Source organism: Scyliorhinus torazame, chromosome 13 (assembly GCF_047496885.1).
Source record: "Scyliorhinus torazame isolate Kashiwa2021f chromosome 13, sScyTor2.1, whole genome shotgun sequence".
Lineage (NCBI taxonomy): Eukaryota > Metazoa > Chordata > Chondrichthyes > Carcharhiniformes > Scyliorhinidae > Scyliorhinus > Scyliorhinus torazame.
In genome coordinates this window covers 70,333,141-70,352,789 of record NC_092719.1, presented here as the reverse complement: position 1 = coordinate 70,352,789, position 19,649 = coordinate 70,333,141, and the positions used below count along the sequence as shown (strand labels likewise).

Here is a 19,649-nt window from a genome sequence, read left to right as displayed (position 1 = left end):
AAAACTATTAATATAGATCCTGATAGTGTGACCTCTAGTGCTCAATTGCCTGTACTAGCATTACATATATTGACCATGTATATTGATATACAGAGTTCACTACATCCCCCTTTTTTCTTAACATTTTCTTGAAAATATTAAAAGAAAGTTTTATATTTGAAATGCAGTGGTTACATAGTACAGCAATTACTAGAATTATGTAAAAGTTCACAAATTCAGTCGATTTGGTCTTCTTCTTCTCCTTGTCGATCTTCTTAATTTCAAAGGTGATGAAGAAGTTTTAATGTTCTTTTTGCTTGTCAGATTGGAATTCAGTTGTTGTTCAACTTGCTTTGAAATTGTGTGATGTAAGTCAAGATGAGGAACAATCTGTGTTTGATCTTTGACTGGAAGTAGATCGCAACAATTTCTTCTATAGATGTTGCCACCTAAAGTTTTAATCAGATAATATCTGGGAGAAAATTGCCTAATGATATGAGCAATATCAGACCAAGCTCCTCAGGAAGTCTGAATCGAACAGTATCATTTTCTGTTAGAATTGACAAATCTTTTGCATGTAGATCAAAATACTGTTTTTGTTTCAGTCTCTGTTGCTGAAGTTTCTTCACAGCAAGATGTTGTTCAGGATCAGGAATATGTAGCTGAGGTAGAGTTGTTCTTATGTTCCTGTTAAATAACATCTGGGCTGAAGATAATCCTGATGATAAACGTGATGCTCTATAATTAAGTAGTGCTCAATAGAAATCAGATTGTGAATCTTCTGAATTGCTCTGTAACTGTTTAATTATGTGGATGCCTTACTCAACCTTCCCATTGGACTGAGGGAAATGAGGACTTGAAGTGATGTGTTCAAAATTGTAAATTGTTGAAAATTCTTTCCACTCGAAAAACATGGACCATTGTCAGACATGACGGTATGAGGAATATCATGCCTGGCAAATATTTCTCTGCATGTTTTGAATACAGTATTGGATGTAAGATTCAACTTCATGAGTTCAGGAAAATTAGAAAAATAGTCAATGACTAGAATATAGTCCTTACCCAATGAATGAAAGAGATCGATACCCACTTTCACCCATGGTGATGTAATGGTGTCATGCTGTTGTAATGGTTCTTTGCATTGTTGATTCTGATGTGTTTGACACGTTGAACATGATGATATCATGTCAGATATATCTTTGTTTACACCTAGCCAATATCTTGATTGTCTGGCTCGGTGTTTACATTTCTCTATGCCTAGACGACCTTCATGAAGTCTAGTAAACATTTCTGACTTCATGCTGTCTGGAATGACAATTCGATCCTGTCTCAGCAAAATACCAAGCTAGTCAGTTCAGACTGTATGCTCTAGTATTGTGGACAATGACCATTGGGCCATCCATGTTGTAGATTATGTATAACTTTGGTCAAAGCAGCATCTTTCTGTGTTTCTGCTCGAATTTGTTGAAGCTTTGAATCAGAGGCTGGAAGTAACTCTCTGAAAAGTTGCAAGTTAGAATCAATGTCATTGATTGATTCCTCATGAAGAATATCAGTGTTGCTGGATCTGGATAGAGTGTCAGCTATTACTAAATTGTTACCTGGAGTATATATAAGATTAAAATCATGGGCGAAATTCTCCTACCCGCCCCCCCACATTTCTGCCCCGACCGGCCGGCGGGAGTCTCCGTAACACCGGCCGGTCAATGGGGTTTCCCATTGTGGGGCAGCCCCACGCCGTCGGGAAACCCCCGGGCGCCGGCAAAACGGAGACTCCCGCCGGCGGAGAATGACGCCCCATATCTGCGCAATTTCATCATTAGTCTTTGAAGCTGTGGTGTAATCTCATTTAATTTTTTTTCAATGTTATGGACAAGTGGACGATGGTCTGTCCCTAGAATAAACCTGGGTAAAACATAAACATACTCGTGGAACTTGGAAATTCCAGTCACAAGTCCTAGACACTCCTTTTAAATCTGGGCGTGAGACTCAGTCGCAGTGATGGATCTGGATGCGTAGGCTATGGGAACCCAGACATTTAAATGGTTTTGTTGCAGTAGAACTGCACCTATTCCATTTTTACGAGCATCAGTTGAAATTTTGGTGGGCCTGGTCGGATCAAAGAAGGATAAGCTGGGAGCTTGGATCAATTGTTGTTTCAGATCTGTCCATTCTTTAGTATGACTCTGAGTCCAGTTGAATTCAGTATTCTTTCTGATCAGCTGATGTAATGCGGTTGTTCTACTGGAAAGATTCTTGATGAACTTCCCTAGAAAGTTAACAAATCCTAGAAAGCGTAAGACTGCTTTCTTGTCTTGCGTTATTTGCATTGATTTGATGGCTTGTATTTTGTCTTCGTCCAGCTTGATACCATTGGCTGTAATGTTGTCACCTAAGAATTTCAAAGAAGAGGCGGCAAACATACATTTAGCTTGGTTCAGCTTTAAACCGTAGCTGTATAGTCTTTTGAACACTTTTCTAAGACGATTTATGTGTTCTTCTGGCGTTGTGGACCAGATTAATATGTCATCGACATGAACACGACATGAATTCTGTTGAAACAATACCTTCCAAAAGGTGTGCTGAAGGTGCAGAGGAGCTTGCTGGAGTCATCAAGTTGCATTTGCCTTGCGAAGCACCAAGTTTGGTAAAAATTCTGGCATTGGCCATTTCTTTTTAAAAAAATATTTTTATTAGAGTATTTGTAATTTTCATAATAATAACAAAAACAGCAACATCAACAAAGAACAAAGAAAGAACAAAGAAAAGTACAGCACAGGAACAGGCCCTTCGGCCCTCCAAGCCTGCGCCGGCCATGCTGCCCATCTAAACTAAAATCTTCTACACTTCCGGAGTCCGTATCCCTCTATTCCCATCCTATTCATGTATTTGTCAAGATGCCCCTTAAACGTCACTATCGTCCCTGCTTCCACTACCTCCTCAGGCAGCGAGTTCCAGGCACCCACTACCCTCTGTGTAAAAAACTTGCCTTGTACATCTCCTCTAAACCTTGCCCCTGGCATCTTAAACCTATGCCCCCTAGCAATTGACCCCTCTACCCTGGGAAAAGGTCTCTGTCTATCCACTCTGTCTACGCCCCTCATAATTTTGCAGACCTCTATCAGGCCGCCCCTCAACCTCCTTCATTCCAGTGAGAACAAACCAAGTTTATTCAACCTCTCCTCACAGCTAATGCCCTCCATACCAGGCAACATCCTGGTAAATCTCTTCTTCACCCTCTCTAAAGCCTCCACATCCTTCTGGTAGTGTGGCAGCCAGAATTGAACACTATACTCCAAGTGTGGTCTAACTAAGGTTCTATACAGCTGCAACATGACTTGCCAATTTTTATACTGAATGCCCTTGCCAATGAAGGCAAGCATACCTTCTTGACTACCTTCTCCATCTGTGTTGCCACTTTCAGTGACTTGTGGACCTGTACACCAAGATCTCTCTGTCAATACTCTTGAGGGTTCTACCATTCACTATATATTCCCTACCTCTATTAGACCTTCCAAAATACATCAGCTCACATTTGTCCGGATTAAACTCTATCTGCCATCTCGCCGCCCAAGTCTCCAAACGATCTAAATCCTGCTGTATCCTCTGACAGTCCTCATTGCTATCTGCAATTCCACCAACCTTTGTGTCGTCCGCAAACTTACTAATCAGACCAGTTACATTTTCCTCCAAATCATTGTCACACACTACGAACAGCAAAGGTCCCAGCACTGATCCCTGCGGAACACCACCAGTCACAGCCCTCCAATCAGAAAAGCACCCTTTCATTGCTACTCTCTGCCTTCTATGACCTAGCCAGTTCTTTATCCATGATTTGCCGGACTTCCTGCGCACCTCGCACACTTGTCCTCTACCCAAAAAAATTTGCTCATCCGGTCCACCGTCATGTGTGCCCGGTGGAGTGCGTTGAACTGTATCAGGCTAAGCCTGGCACATGATGAGGTTGTGTTAACCCTGCTTAAGGCATTCGCCCACAAACCCGCCTCTATCTCGCCCCCTACCTCGTCTTCCCACTTGCCCTTTAGGTCCTTTACCAGAGTTTCCTCCGACTCCATAAGTTCTTAGTAGATATATGGTACCTTCCTCTCTCCCACCCATGTTCTAGAAACTACTCTGTCCTGTATCCCCCATGGTGGCAGGAGTGGGAAGGTTGGCATCTGCCTTCTCAAAAAATCTCGTACCTGCAGATATCTAAACCCATTCCCTGCTGACAATTCAAATTTATCCTCCAAAGCTTTAAAGCTGGGGAAGCTCCTGTCTATAAATAGATCTCCCATCCTCCCAATTCCTGCTCTCGGCCATCTCCGGAACCCACCATCCAGTCTACCCGGTACAAACCGATGGTTATTGTAGATCGGGGTTCAAACCGATGCTCCCTCCACTCTCTTATATATCCTCCACTTCCCCCAGATTCTCAGAGCCGCCACTACGAACGGACTTGTGGAGTATCGGGCTGACGAGAGCGGAAGAGGTGCAGTTATCAGTCTCCCCAAACTTTTGTTTTTACACGATGCGCTTCCACTTGCTCCCACACCGACCGGCATTGGCCATTTCTGATGTGATTTCCTCTCTCTTTGGTTTTGGGTCATGTTCTCTTCTAATATTCCGATTGAGATCTTTTGGATCCATACAGATTCTAATGTCACCCGTTGGTTTTTTGACACAGTCTAGGACGATAACCCAGTCACTCGGTTGTGTTACCTTTGATATTATTTCTTGTGATTGCAATCTTGTTAGTTCAGCCTTCAATCTGTCTCTGAGAGGAGCAGGTAGACATCTTGGTGGATGTACCACAGGCTTGGCATCTTTTTTTCAAAAGTATCTTGTACTTATATTGTAGAGTACCATGCCTTGAAATACATCACGGTATTCCTGTAAAAGATGCTGGATGTCTTCTTGAAGTGTAGCTGATTCACAAGTATAGAGGAAAATTCTTTGAATGAGCTGCAAACGCTTACAAGTTTGAGCACCCAATAGTGAAGAACGATTGCCATCCACTATCTCGAATCTGATTTGTTTGTGAATATCCTGATTGGTGGCACTCAAATAACACGATCCATATGGGAAAATTGGATTGCCATTATAATCTTTTAAAGAACACTCTGGAGGAATTATGTCATGGTGACTTTTAATCATAGACAAATGTTTGGAATTAAGAAGATTCGCTGAAGCACCAGTGTCTAATTTGAATGAGATTGGAACATTATTAATACATGTAGTTTCTAGAACATGGGTGGGAGAGAGGAAGGTACCATATATCTACTAAGAACTTATGGAGTCGGAGGAAACTCTGGTAAAGGACCTAAAGGGCAAGTGGGAAGATGAGGTAGGGGGCAAGATAGAGGCGGGTTTGTGGGCGGATGCCTTAAGTAGTCATCCATTCGTTGCTGACGACGTTGACTTCTTGATCTTTTGTTGCTTGAAGATCCTTTTTATTTTCGTGTAGAGCTTTTTGTGTTGCTTGGAGATTCTTTTTGCTTGCTTGCAGATTAGTCTGTGTAGATGCCTCAACCACTTCAACGAAAAAAGTATTTTCTAATGAGAAAATATCATCATCTTGTGTGAAACCTTGTTGAGTGTTGATTTGTTTATCTTTGTCAACAGCTCTCACATTGTCGTTCTTTTTATGTGCAGGAGGAGGATAACTTGCAGATGATTGACACTGAGAAGCATAATGGTTAAGCTTGGAACATCTCAGACAGTGTTTTCCAAAAGCAGGGCACTGTCCCTTTAAGTGAGTGTGGCCACACCTATGACACATCATCACATTATCACCGTGACATATTTGTGACTTTCGTGCATGAGTCGACCACTTTTGCGACGTCTTGCATTTCTGTGCGTAGTGCGCATGCCCCGAGCTTGAGAATGCGTGCACTGGGTAGCTGCTGTTCCGAACAGTCTTCTGTGCTGCTTGCGGCACCATTTTTATTTTCTCTGACTCATGGTATACTTTCGCTCCTTTTACCTTGGAACAAAATTCTAAATACTGACTTTTGGTCTGTTCATTTTTCTATCGCGATTTTCAACGTTAAATCATTTTGCCGAATTAAAGCTTCTTGTACAGTATCAACAGTAATTCCATAAACAATCTGTTCTCTTACAAGAGAATCATGAAGATCCGCATAGTTACAGGTTTGAGCTAAGAGCTTGAAATCTGTACTGAAGTTATTCACTGGTTCACCAACTTTTTGAACACGCTAATGAAACCTGAATCTTTCTAAAATTTCATTAGTTTGCATCTTGCAATAGTCATCGAATTTCGCGATAATTTGTTCAAACTTCGACTTATCTTCCCACGCAGCAAAATTAAATAAATGATCTATTTCAATTGCTTGCTGTCCTGCTAGGGACATCAGACGCAGTGTTTAAATCACTAGCTTTCAGAGAGTTGAAATTGTTGTTTAAACAACTTCCAATTTAAATTCAGATTACCAGTGGTCTTTAGATACCTGGGAGCTTGCACTTGGTCCATCGATACTCTGTTTTTTGTTGAGGATTCCAAAGTTGCGATGACTTCACCAGTCAAATAGTTGATTCCGTTTTTTCTTCTTTTTTGTTCAAATGTATTTACTAATCTTTCTTTAAAGCCTAATTTAACCTGGTACCCTGTTATATTACCTTGCGTAATATATATATTACACTTTTGAACCAGCCGAGTTGTTGAAATGAGCAGTAGTCTTCTTGTGAAGATAAACTAATTTATTGAGTAATATAAATAAATATTGTGAATTCTTTTTACTTAATGGTCAACTAAATAAAGAAAAATAAAGAAACAATTGTAGAGATAACTAATTAAATTATACAATACAATGCTTTAATAACTAATAACTTCTTCTCTCTCTTGCTTTTCTTGTCTGTTCACTCTGCACTCCTGATACACATTCTCGTAAGAAAGAGCGGGAAAACTATTAATATAGGTCCTGATAGTGAGACCTCTAGGGTTCAATTGCCTGTACTAGCATTACATATTTTGATCATGTATATTGATATACAGAGATCACTACAGAATTGACATGCTAGCTGTCGAATGGATATTTCCCTTGTTGGACATTCTGGAACGGGAGTCCATAGTTGTAGGCGAAGCGGTGGCAGATTTTAAACAGAAATTAGGAGGAATTACTTCACTCAAAGGGTTGTGAATCTGTGGAATTCTCTACCCCAGAGTGCAGTGGATGCTGGAACACTAAATATATTTAAAGAGGAGAAAGATAGGCTTTAGTTAGTAGCAGGATGAAGGGGCATGGGGAGTGAGCAGGAAGGTAGAAATGAGGCTGAGATAAGATCAACCATGATCCTATTAAATGGCGGATCAGGCTTGAGGGGCTGAATTGCCCACTCCTGCTCCTAGTTCCTCCGCTCATATGCTCAGAAAGTTGGAAATTACTTTGGAATGTGTGTGGGTGGCAGAGGCATAGGGAGAAGAAAAAGATAGAAAAGGATGCATTACAGAGATGCGGGGATTCTAGCCTCCGTAAGGTACATCTGGCACATACATGGGAATACCACCACCTGGAAGTTCCCCTCAAAGCCACATACCATCGTAACTTGGATGTATATTGCCGTTCCTTCACTGTCGCTGGGTCAAGATCCTGGAACTCCCTCCCTAACAGCACTGTGGGTTTACTAATGCTGCAGCAGTCCAAGAAGGCAATTCAATACCACCCTCTCGAGGGAAGGGCAATGAACGATGGCCAACAGCGACGCCCACATCCCTTGAATTAATTTTTTAAAAGATGCTCATACTTGAGGGAAAAACATTTCAATGTAGAACATAGAATGATGGTTTTTTGGGAGGATTTTGAATACCTGTACAGAAGATGCTAGTAGTCAAAAGTAACGGTGCAAATCAGAGCCTACAGGGTTTATTTTTGATATTTCCGACGTTTTTCTGCAAATGCTTTTATCGAGCCTGGCTGGTAAGCTTGTAAACAATGTTGAACATCACTCACATTAACACTTAGGGTCGAAAAGCTCAGTTAAACTCAGTCTTGGAACTCACTCCCTAACAGCACTGTGGGTGTACCTACACCAAATGGACTGCAGCAGTTCAAGAAGGCAGCTCACCACCATCTTCTCAAGGACAATTGGGGATGGGGGTAATGGGCAATAAATGCTGGCCTAGCCAACGAAGTCCACATCCCATGAATGAATGAATTTTTAAAAAAAGCTTTCCTACCTGGAGAGGCTCGTTTTGTGTGTGCCATTTTCTATGGCTACAGTGTGATGAAGTGTGGATGGACTCTGGTCATCTCCTGCCTGTTGGAAGTATTTAGAATAATTTAATAGGTTATAATTTCATTATGCTGATATTAATATTAGGATTGATAGTAAAGAGAAAAAGTTAATATTTTGGGCCTTTGCCTCAATGAATAAAAGTGTGATATGAGCAAAGTACTGAATGAAATGATCACTTACAGTTCGAGCCAACGCCTTTTGAAGATCTCTGTATCTAAATAACTGAAGCCTGATGTCACTACCAAGCTTCAGATAATGCTGCAGACATTCATGGCTTCCTAGAGAATAGGGACTGGACAAGAAAATTAAATTGCATATATTAATAACCTATTTTGCACTGGAAATACTGGCACATGCAATCACATTCTTTACACCGCCAGCAAATCTTTTACTTTTCCAAGAAACACTGCAATTTAAAGAGGAATGTGTAATGGTGAAGGATAGAGCAGCAATTTATACTTTCAGATTTGATTCCGCATAGTGTTTGTTGGAAATCTTTGAATCCCACTCTTCTTTTTCAAAAACAAAAGATACATGTTCCTGAAGCGATGCACACAATTTTAGTCTTTGCTTTTTAATGTCCCTTTTTTCCCCTGTTCTCAGCAACTAACTTACTAGTCACAATTGGTGAAAATACATTGCATAGATTAGAATAATTATAGCAGCGAACACTCCTTTTTGCCATTGTCAACAGTTAAATCCATGAAATCCCGACAGTGCAGAAGGAGACCATTTGGTCCATCAAGTCTGTACTGACCCTCTGACAGAGCACTCTATCCAGACCCACCCTCTTGTCCTATCCCCATCTACCTGCACATCTTTAAACGCCAAGGGGCAATTTTAGCATGGCCAATTCACTTAAATCATTAATATATTCAATGGTCTGATAAAGGTTGTTAGGATTCTTCGGAATTTGGAAGCAAGAAAGTGTAAAAGAAGGTTAAATTTGAAATAAAGCACTCAGCTGTCCTGTAGGTTGGAGGATCTCTAAGGGGACCTTCTTTTTTCATCCTGTTGGACGTGATGTACAAAATGCTGGAACAGTCGCCATTATTGCTGAGCAACACTTTCTCGCACAATAATAATTGCTTATTGTCACAAGTAGGCTTCAATGAAGTTACTGTGAAAAGCCCCTAGTTGCCACATTCCGGCGCCTGTTCGGGGAGGCCGGTACGGGAATTGAACCCGCGCTGCTGGCATTGTTCTGCATTACAAGCCAGCTGTTTAGCCCACTGTGCTAAACCAGCCCCTAAACCACTTAAGAACCCGGTAAGGAATGTGCAATTATCAACCCCCACGGATTCACTCATGTCCTTTTGAGAACTAAACTTGCCATCCCTCGCCAGTCTGGCCTAGATGCGACTCCAGTCCACCACTAACATGGGTACCTCTTAAGTTGCCTCCAAAGTGCTCAAGCATGGCACTCAGTTGGATCATCACAGCGCAACTAGAAATGGGCAATAAATGCCAGCCTTGCCAGTGGTACCCAAATCACAAGAATGAGCGAGCAGAAGGTCTCCGGAAGGCTACACTTACCAAAACCATATAATTAAATGATCTGTTGGAAATTGAAGTCAGTATGAACAGCCCAAAGATGTACAGGTTAGGTGGATTGGCCATGATAAATGGCCCCTTAGGGTCCAAAGGTGTACACGTTAGATGGTGTTATGGGTTACAGGGATAGGGTGGGGAGTGGGCTTAGGTTGGGTGATCTTTCAGAGGGTCAGTGCAGATCCCAGGGGCCAAATGAGATTCTGTGGTTCTGTGGCTGGGGAGGAGAGTGAGTGCTATAAACCTGATAGCGTACTCAAAATCTGCCAGATATTTAATTTTCTCCGAGTACAAACTAACATTACTCATCTTATGACAGCCCTTCTATCAGAATGGGACTTGTGAAGGGAGACAATTAGAAACAAGGGGGGGGGACATTTTGCCCCTCTGCCAGTTGTGTTTTTGGTTTGAGAGGGCACGTAAAGTATGACAGGTGTTTTTTAAAAAAAAATTCTTCATGGGATGCAGCCATAAAGGATCCACCCCGAGCTGCCCCATAACAGGGTAGATGGGAGAACACCGATATCAACATCCTGCGTACCATTTAAAAAAAGATAATTAACAGGCAATTGAGCTTGTTAGCAAACAAATTGACCCATATAGTACGTTGCACGCCATAATAAGATTAAACTAACTGATTAAAAGGTGAAGAGGGTGGCTATGCCCTGTGCTCACTAGGGGCACAGCTACCACCAACCCCCCCCCCCCGCCACCCACCCGACTTCCCACCCCCAAGATTTTACTTGGTTCCTTTGCGCCTGACCTGTAAAACATGTCCCCCTTGTCCCTCGTCCCAGTCCTGCGGAATTCTGATCCTTCACTACCCAAAAAAGCCTGACCTACCTGTCTCAGGGATCCATGCTACCTCATGAGCCTGGTTACAATCTGAGGCCAGCCTACTGCTGAGTTCTGATGCCACAGGGACTGCTGGAACTATTGGGCTTCCCCCCGCTGAAGAACGGGAGTCCAACCCTCATCTGCCGAAAGCCACTGGCAGCTTGTTATCGCTGCGGGGTGGACTTGTCGAGCTTCTGTCTGCACCACACTGACTTTCCTTCCAGTGGATGGGGAGGAGCCGAGGTTGGCACAAGCAATAGGTCCCCTCGTAAAATTCAAGCCGTGGTGTTTTTGAACTGAGAGAAGTTCAGTGGGAATTACAGGTCTTGGTTTTTTCAGGGTACAATCCAAACTCACCAAACAAGAGTAACTCCTTACATGGGCGATATTCTCAGGTTATTAAGCTGTAAGTGAGTAGCAGTAATTTTTCACCCTTTGAAATTCGAGGCATTTGGGAATATAGGAGCAGAAGTAAGCAACTCAACCCCTCAAGACATCCAATCAAATCATGGATGTTCTCAATTTCACTACCTTTGTTCCAGATCCTGTGAAAACAAAATCTATCGATCCCAGTTTTAAAAGGTCCTCTCTTGTGTCCCCACTCATGGCAGGGAAGCCTGGACCTCTACTACCCTGAGTGTTAAGTTTTCAATCAAATACATTTTAATTTCATAAAGCAGCAACAAACACGGGGTGTACAAATGACTTACTTTTGCAAAATCTCTTCGGCATCGCAGAGCTTTAGGACGTAATCGTTCCTGCCTTGGACATATTGCTGTGTACTGGACAGGATTGTGTGAATGAGTTCCTCAGCAGTGCAGCTGGCTAGAAAGGTTAAAGAACAGGATTGGGCGAACATTTCAGCATAGGCAATCATTTCCTGTTGCTGTTCCTGGACAATGTCCTTCTTCATGGATATAAAATATTCACATCCTACAGCTTCTTGCACTGCTACTACAGCTGGGATGGAATTTATACTGACATAATTCTGCCTTTTTTTTTAAAGTTGTCCAAATCGAGTAGATGGCAGGTACAATCTGACAGGCTGCAAGGGATGTCCTTGCAGAATTTGAGCTATAGATATTGAGGCAAAGGAGCAGCTTGTATAACATTCTTAACGGGAGTAACTCATTTGGAAATGTAGGAGGCTATTTTGCCTAAACCGATGTTAACTCTTCACTTGGAGCTGTGAAATCTAATCCCCTGTTTCTTGACCTTGCCCTGCACGCTTCTTAAATTTCCCTTTTTCAACTAATTACTAAGGAAGTCTTCATGGCCTTAGAAAAGGATAATATGATTAGAAGAAATCAGAATGGTTTTCTACAAGGGAAATCCTGTTTGACAAATTTTTTGAAGATGTAACTGATAGGGTAGATAAAGGGAAAGCAGTAGATGTAGTATACATTGGGTGGAATTTTTCTGAATATCAACAAATCCATAGAATCCCTACAATGCAGAAGGAGGCCATTCGGCCCATCAGATCTGCGCCAACCCTCCAAAAGAGCACCCCACCTAGGCCCATTCCCCCACCCCATCCCTGCAACCCCACCTAACCTGCACATCTTTGAACTGTGGGAGGAAACCAGAGCACCCAGAGAAAGCTCATGCCGACACGGGGCGAAAGTTGATATTGAGTGAAAAATTACACCCCCACAGTCTGTGTGGAATGTGTATTTTGTGTGATTACTTTTGTGTTAACAAAACATAGACCGGATAGTTATCAACAGATGAGTAGAGGTTATTATAACCTCCTTTGTACTTTGATTCATTGTAACACAATTATTTTTGACAAGTCACTTTAAAACAATTTAGCTTGCACAAGGGTGTTTTGCTATCATTTAAACATAAAACTATCAAGTGTTACAGAATTGTTCGGTAAAAGAAACATTCTGTCCTTAATGTAATTAACAACATGAGACATCGCTGACGCAATTGTAACTACAGCTACATAAATACATATTACCACAAGATATCAAACTGTCTTTACTAACCGTCAGTCATTAAAACTATTAGCCTGGGATCGAGTTAGAAAAGTCAGAGATAGGTGTGAGTCTAAAATAGACCTGAGGAAACAGGCGCAGAACTGCTGACTTGAAACTTTAAAGGAGCATGATGCAATAAGATGGGAAACAATCCTTTACCATTGGCGCAGCTTGATGAATAGCCAACTAAAGGACATGACATCCTGAGGATTCTATCTTTTCTCTGAAATCTGGAGCTAGGGGTGGTCTGACTCTTCTAATTCTGCCTGGAATAGGGGGCCTCATGGCACAGTTCAATGGGCTGATAATCAGCTCGGAAATCCTTCCACCACATCACCCCACTAGTCCCCAAAGGGTAAAAAAGAACAATATCAATGGGGTGTGAAAATACGCAAACGACAATCTTTGCCTGGAATGCACCTGACTCCTCATTGGCCACAACACTCTTTGGAAAGAAACCAACAGGGTAAAAAGCCGAGTCAGTACACCGGCTCTTAAAAGAAGCAATAAAGAAAGGCCTCTTGCAGAGTTAGCCTCTCGAACTTTCAAGACAGGAGCAAGGTTTGATCTTGGAAGAGAACCAGACAACAATGACCACATGAAAAGTGGATCCGCAATTGGATTTTAATAAGGGCACAGGGATCCACACCAAGTAAAATAAAGAACTTTGAATTATTCACAATAATGGTATATACACTACTCGGTGATCCCTACCCAGTTCCTTCTCTTGTCGGTGTCTTACTGGGCGACCTTTTATCCAATGGTTAATAGAGTTCTCCCACCCCGCGGAGAAGATAATCATTCCCACACCATAAGTCCTGTGCGGGATATTGCATGGATACAAACAGGAAATCACAGATCAACAGGCAGGGAGAAAGATCCAGTTGGGATGGAAGCTCCCATTAAGAATCCTAGCGATTGGGCACAAATTCTATCCAGCAGAGCAAGGGTGATATCATTCTTAATCTGCTCTGTAAGCTACTGTCAAGGTGCTGACCCTTGTGCAAAAGGTAATAAAATATGACTGTACCATGTTTTAGTTACATCAGTCATTGGTAGGAGTTTTAAAATAGCTGACATACGGTGACGGAAATAGGCAGTGTTCGTGACTAGGGGCAGAATTGCATTCCCTCCCCTGGGGCAAGTGTGATGATGAACGGCATTTGGTCAGGTAGGAAGGTGACGGGTGGGACCACTTCCCACCTCTGCCCAGATTTAGGGTGCAATTCACCCAAAATATGACGAAGGGTTCAATTCAACTAAATGGGAACAAAAGCCCATAGTGAGCACGTTTAGCCACGTGTTTCCAGGCACTCGCGACTCACGTTGTATCATAGAATTATAGAATTTACAGTGCATAAAGAAGCCATTCAGCCCATCAAGTCTGCACTGGCCCTTGGAAAGAGCACCCTAGCTGAGACCACATTCTCAACCTATCCCCGTAACCCCACCCAACTCAACCTTTCTGGACACTAAGGGACAATTTAGCATGGCCAATCCACCTAACCTGCACATCTTTGGACTGTGGGAGGAAACCGGAACACCCGGAGGAAACCCATTGTATAAGGGACCTCAGCAGGGAATGCGCGGCCAAGGCCGCACGTAGCCCATTTTGTACATTGGGGAGATCCGCAGGGCACCCCCGGCCTGATCGCGTGCACACAGAAATTGCCACCTTGTCACCTTGGCATTTCCAGGCTGGCACTGCCAAGGTACCAGGCTGCCATTTTCAGGGTGCCCAGGTGACACCAGCAGTGCCAGGGCACCACCCTGCCCAAAGGGCATGCAGCTGGGGCCCTCCAATCCCCTAGGAGACCCCCACAAGTACCGTTCCGTCTGGTCCCATTTTGTGGAGACCAGTGCTGAACGACACTCACCCGAGGTTTCTGAGGCAAAGAGAATGAATCCCAAAGCCTCAGGTACCTCAGGAATCTGCACATCACTCTAATATTCAGATTTGCCAAAAAGTGATCCCTCCCACAATAGGCAGGATGTACATTGCTACGTCTCATGAAATCACATTGGATCTCGCAAGGCATTGCGAGCTGGGTAGATCTTGAGAGCGGAGTCTCCCGGCTTTTATCTGCCATGCTGCTCTGCGGTGAGCTGCTTTTTAGGTTCAGCATGGTCATTGGATCGCGCCTAAGTGTCATTTTGGGTGAGTCTGGCGGGGTGTTTCCTGTCGGCTATTTGGGTGAAATTCAATCCCGCTTTCACCCACACGTACGGTGCAATTTAACAGCCGTGTTGTGCCCTGGGTGGATTCATGCTGGCTGGTTTGATCGCGGGGAAGGCCCATATCAGGATCCAGGCTGAGTACCAATCGGCTTGCAATTTAACCGGCCTACTCCTGTTGGCGGGTTCCGGATCCCGCCCAATAATCACCAATTAAGGGCAATCTCTATTTCATTGACCACCCTCACCCACACCATGGAGCCAGAGGCTCGGGAGGGTCCCAGATCAATGACAGTCCCAAGATTTGCCTTTGACTCCCTGCGAGTCCTCCTGGTGGCTGTTAGTGATAGGTGGGAGGTCCTCCTACCCTCTGATGGGAAGAGGAGACTTCCCAGCCAGACAAAAGCACCCTGGATGAAGGTCTCAGTGGATATCAGTAGCCTCTGAGGTGTTCCAATGAACTTGGTTGCAGTGCTGAAAAAGACTAAATGATTTCCTGAGATCCTCAAGGGTGAGCAGGTCATTATTCTGGAGATGGACATTTATGGAAGAGTGTGATGTGGGATCCTCTTGTGCATTGCCTAAGTGTGCAAGGTGGCATGATGCAGACATCCCACTCTGCATAACAAAAGGGGTTATGGGCCCAGGTAAATTAATTAGTAGGCACTGTACATGAGACATTTCGGCCACTGACATGGTAATAGTGGCCACACGTTTGAAGGCATGATTGTGGAACAACATCATTGTTACAATTTTCCTCTTTATTTGCAGAATAGGGAGGACAACACCAGGGAGGACCAAGACGAGAGGTGGTATACCAAACCTGAGCATCTCAACATCCAGAGAGGAAGATGTCCTGGTGTTGGCAGCCATGATTGGAACCAGGACATAGGTCGAGGTTAATTGTGAAGCAAGGCTCTGGGCCCTTATCTATAATTCCCCAAACAGTGCAGAAAGGGTTGGGATGGGGAAGGTATTGGAAACTGGGAAAGCTGACCTGAAGGCAGCATTGATGACATGTGATTTTGGAGGCCTACAGATATCTCGTAGCAATGTGGGTTTCTATGTTGAAGGGTCGATGGTTCAAACACTGGTTAACATCTCCTAATTGTTTAATTGTTTGCAATGAAGAAGCATGGCACCTCTCAAAGGATGAAGATGTCCCATTTTGTTTTGTCCTAGGGTTGCAACATCGGCAGCTGCATGCAACAGACCCGAGGGACCAACCTTAACCTCTGAGGAGGAAGAGGAAAGAGGAAGCCTCAGAGCATGCAGCATCACATCCTTGCTCTGTACCTAGCACCAGCGTAGATACACACACCTCAATGGAAATATGTGGGCTGGCTGTAAGGGAAACACACGCTGGTGAAAGCACATCACGGTCACACATAGAGCTGTTACAGACTGAGATGGAGCAGGCCTCTGGTACTCGAAACAGTGCTGGGGGCAGCATAAACACTGAGCATCGGTCTGATGATGAACCTCTGTTGTCGTGGAGATCCATGGAGGTGAGGCAGAGATACCAGAGGGGCTGCACGCATTGGCCTGGCTAGTGGAAGGCACCATCTAGGCCACTAATGCTGTGATCACCCACTCAACAAAACACGTGCTTTCCTCCACTGCCACACTTGCAACTGTCATGGAGAACTAAAGCCTGCACTTCATTGATGGGATACTGGGTTTGCGTGCTGACCCCTAATGGGGAGCCCAGAGCAAGAGAGAAGGGGGATGAGGAGTTTGGAATGACATCCCAGTCCTGGTTCCTCTCAGGAAAGCATCGAAAGAGAAGGGGTTAGATAAAACCCCTGCTCTTCATTAATGTAGTGCTCTGGGATCTTTTACACGAATGGGGCCTTGGCTGAATGTCTCCTCTGAAACACGAAAGATATCTCTGACAGTGGAGCACACTCACAGTATGGCATTGGACATCTCCACGCACCAGAGGTTCATCATCAGACCGATGCTCAGTGTTTATGCTGCTCCCAGCACTGCTTCGAGTACCAGGGGCCTGCTCCATCTCAGTCTCTACAGCTCTATGTGTGACCGTGATGTACTTCCCTTTCGACGCTTCCCTTCTCAGAAAGGGAAAGCCAAAGGGACCTCACAGCAGCACATTCACAACATGGTAACAATTTAAAAGTATTTCATTGGCCGTAAAGTGCTTTCGGACACCCAGTGGTTATGAAAGGCACTATATAAATGAAAATATTTAATTCATTCCAATTTCGTTCTTGAAAGGTCTGACTAATTTTTGTGACTCCCCTCGGCTGCCAAAGCAATAGGAATTATTATTTTTCTGTCTATTTCTCTTAATATCTCGAAAACACCAATGAAATCATTCCTTTACCTTCTGAATTCCAGGCAATATTTGTGTAACGTTTCTTTGTATTTTAACCCTTGTTAGGTTAAGTTAGAAATCTGTAATGCCGCAATACAGAAAAATGCTTATTGCATCAGCGACTTGCACAACAAGGCCTGGCGTTTTTCACCTGCTAGAGGCAGAGCTACTCCTCAACTGAGCTGCACAGAGGAGATTGAGGCCCTTCAGTATAATCCTAGGGCGGCAGCTTCACCACTACTGCTTCTCGCATTGTCCGCACTCAAACCCCACCGAACATTGGGCCATCCAATTAAAATAGTTTTTACAGGGATTGCAGGTCAGATTATCAGATTACCAATCACAGCAGTTAGTAAAAGGTTAGCCAATTACCTTGAGATCTGTGCCCAGGATTGGGGGCGTGGGCAAAAATGGGTTGGGCATTTGGACACTCGGTAACAGCAGGGCCAAAAAAGGACGGGACTGTTGGCCAGAGGGATAGACTCACTGATGGGTCGGGAGGGACAGGTTAAAATGAACGAAAGACTTGCAATCCTTGCCAAACAAATGTCCGACCGTTCTGTACTGCCACAGAGTGATTTTGAAGTGTGTTCAATGTTGTAATGAAGGAAACTCTGCAGCCAATTGGTGCAAATGAAGCTCCCACAAACAAGAATGACCAAATAATCTAATATTGTGATGTTGTTTGAGGGATGAATATTGGCCTGGGCGCCAGGGATAAAACCCCTGCTCTTCATTAATGTATTGCTGTGGGATCTTTTACACGAATGGGGCCTTGGCTGAATGTCTCCTCTGAAACACAAAAGATACCTCTGACAGTGGAGCACACTCACAGTATGGCATTGGACACCAGCTTTGATTTCTGTGGGACTTGAACCATCACGTTCTGAATCAGGGCGAAGGAAGTACCAACTAAAATATTGCAGAGACTTCAGTTGCAAGTCTATTTTAGAACCATAGAACCATGGAATTCCTACAGTGCAGAAGGGGAGCATTCAGCCCATTGAGTCTGCACTGTGGGAGGAAACCCGAGCACCCGGAGGAAACCCACGCAGACACGGGGAGAAAGCGCAAACTCCACACAGACAGTCACCTAAGGTTGGAATCGAACCAGGGTTCTCGGCACCGTGAGACAGCAGTGCTAACCACTGTGCTATGTTCTTACTTTGTGTTGCATTCAGAGTTTGCACAGGTCAGCATTATGTGCATTTAGGCAACATATTTGGAACATGCAGGTTGAAGTGTTATATAACATGGAACTTGCAGCTCAAGACTACAATGTCACCCAAGGTCGAAATTGAACCCGGGTCCCTGGTGCTGTGAGGCAGCAGTGTTAACCACTGTGCCACCATGCCACATCTTGAAGGTTCTATTCAAATAGATGCTGAGCAACGGGGGCACTAGAAGCTCAGGTCTTTTTCCTAATTTTAATAATTTCATGGGACCACTATGAGCTTCGTACAGGATGAAAGCACTGACTAGTGATGCTTCGAGCAATTGCAGGCTGCAATGTTCTTCCCTGTGAATAGGGATAGTTTAGGCCTCAGGCCTTAGTGCCACACAATATGGGACATTGGCGCCCAAAACCCATCAGTACCCGGGACACAGTGGGTTGCAGCACTCTAAAAATGGTACTACCACGGCAAAGTGATTGTCTTTGTTAGTTGGCTCAATCATATAACTTACCCTGCTAACTTAGAAGGCCATTAGTGACTTGAGCACTTCATCTTGACAAGTGCACATGTGTTGAGCATTGAGGTAATGCAGCATTGTCAGGGTTGCTGCCTTTCAGATAAGCCTTTAAACCGAGGTGTCATCTGTCCTCTTTAGTGGATGTAAACGATCCCATGGCACAGATGGTTCAATCATTTATTTTGTCACTGTTTGTGGGAGCTTTCTCTGTCAAATTGGCTAGCTGTGTTTCCTATGATACACCAGTCACCACAATTCAACAGTACCCCATTGGCTGAAACACACTTCGTGACCTCTTGTACTTGTGGAAATCGCTACAGAAGCGCAAGCTTTTCTTGCTATGATTACTGACACAATGCTAACCAGTTGAAAGCGTTTTCATTTAGCTGAAAGGCTGTCTCAGGGGAAATTCTGCCAGTCTGCTGCGGTGCCAACTATAGAAATATCAAATTACAGGATCAATAAAAGTATTGAACTTCATCTATCAACAATTTAAAAGTCCATCATGTTTTCCTCCTGCCCTGATTTTCTTTCTCAGATCGTAACTTAACGCAGACCACATCCACATTATATTTTTATTGCTCCACAACTCAAAACCTTGGTTGTGAAAATCTCTTGTTCCAAATGTTCTTTTCTGTTTCTGATCAAACTTCATATAATCCATTACTAGAACTACTTCACTCAAACGAACTTGCAGGACTGGTAGAAAGATATTGTGATACCCTACATAATATGGGAGGAGAGAAACTCTGATTAGAATCCCTACAGTGCAGAAGGAGATCCTTCAGCCCATCAAGTCTGCACCGACCCTCTGAAAGAACACCCTGACTAGTCCCACT

At 43.7% G+C, this 19,649-nt stretch overlaps 1 protein-coding gene across 1 annotated transcript in view; it reads right to left on the bottom strand.

The window, feature by feature from the left end:
* LOC140388097 (phosphatidylinositol 3-kinase C2 domain-containing subunit gamma-like) overlaps positions 1–19,649 on the bottom strand; it is a 310,331-nt gene that overhangs the window by 258,562 nt on the left and 32,120 nt on the right. Inside the window, exons 6-8 of the mRNA XM_072471736.1 lie at positions 11,334–11,448; positions 8,416–8,527; positions 8,177–8,256 (exon numbers count right to left, since the gene is read on the bottom strand). Coding sequence (XP_072327837.1) covers positions 8,177–8,256; positions 8,416–8,527; positions 11,334–11,448 — 307 coding nt within the window. The remainder of the gene's footprint in view (positions 1–8,176; positions 8,257–8,415; positions 8,528–11,333; positions 11,449–19,649) is intronic.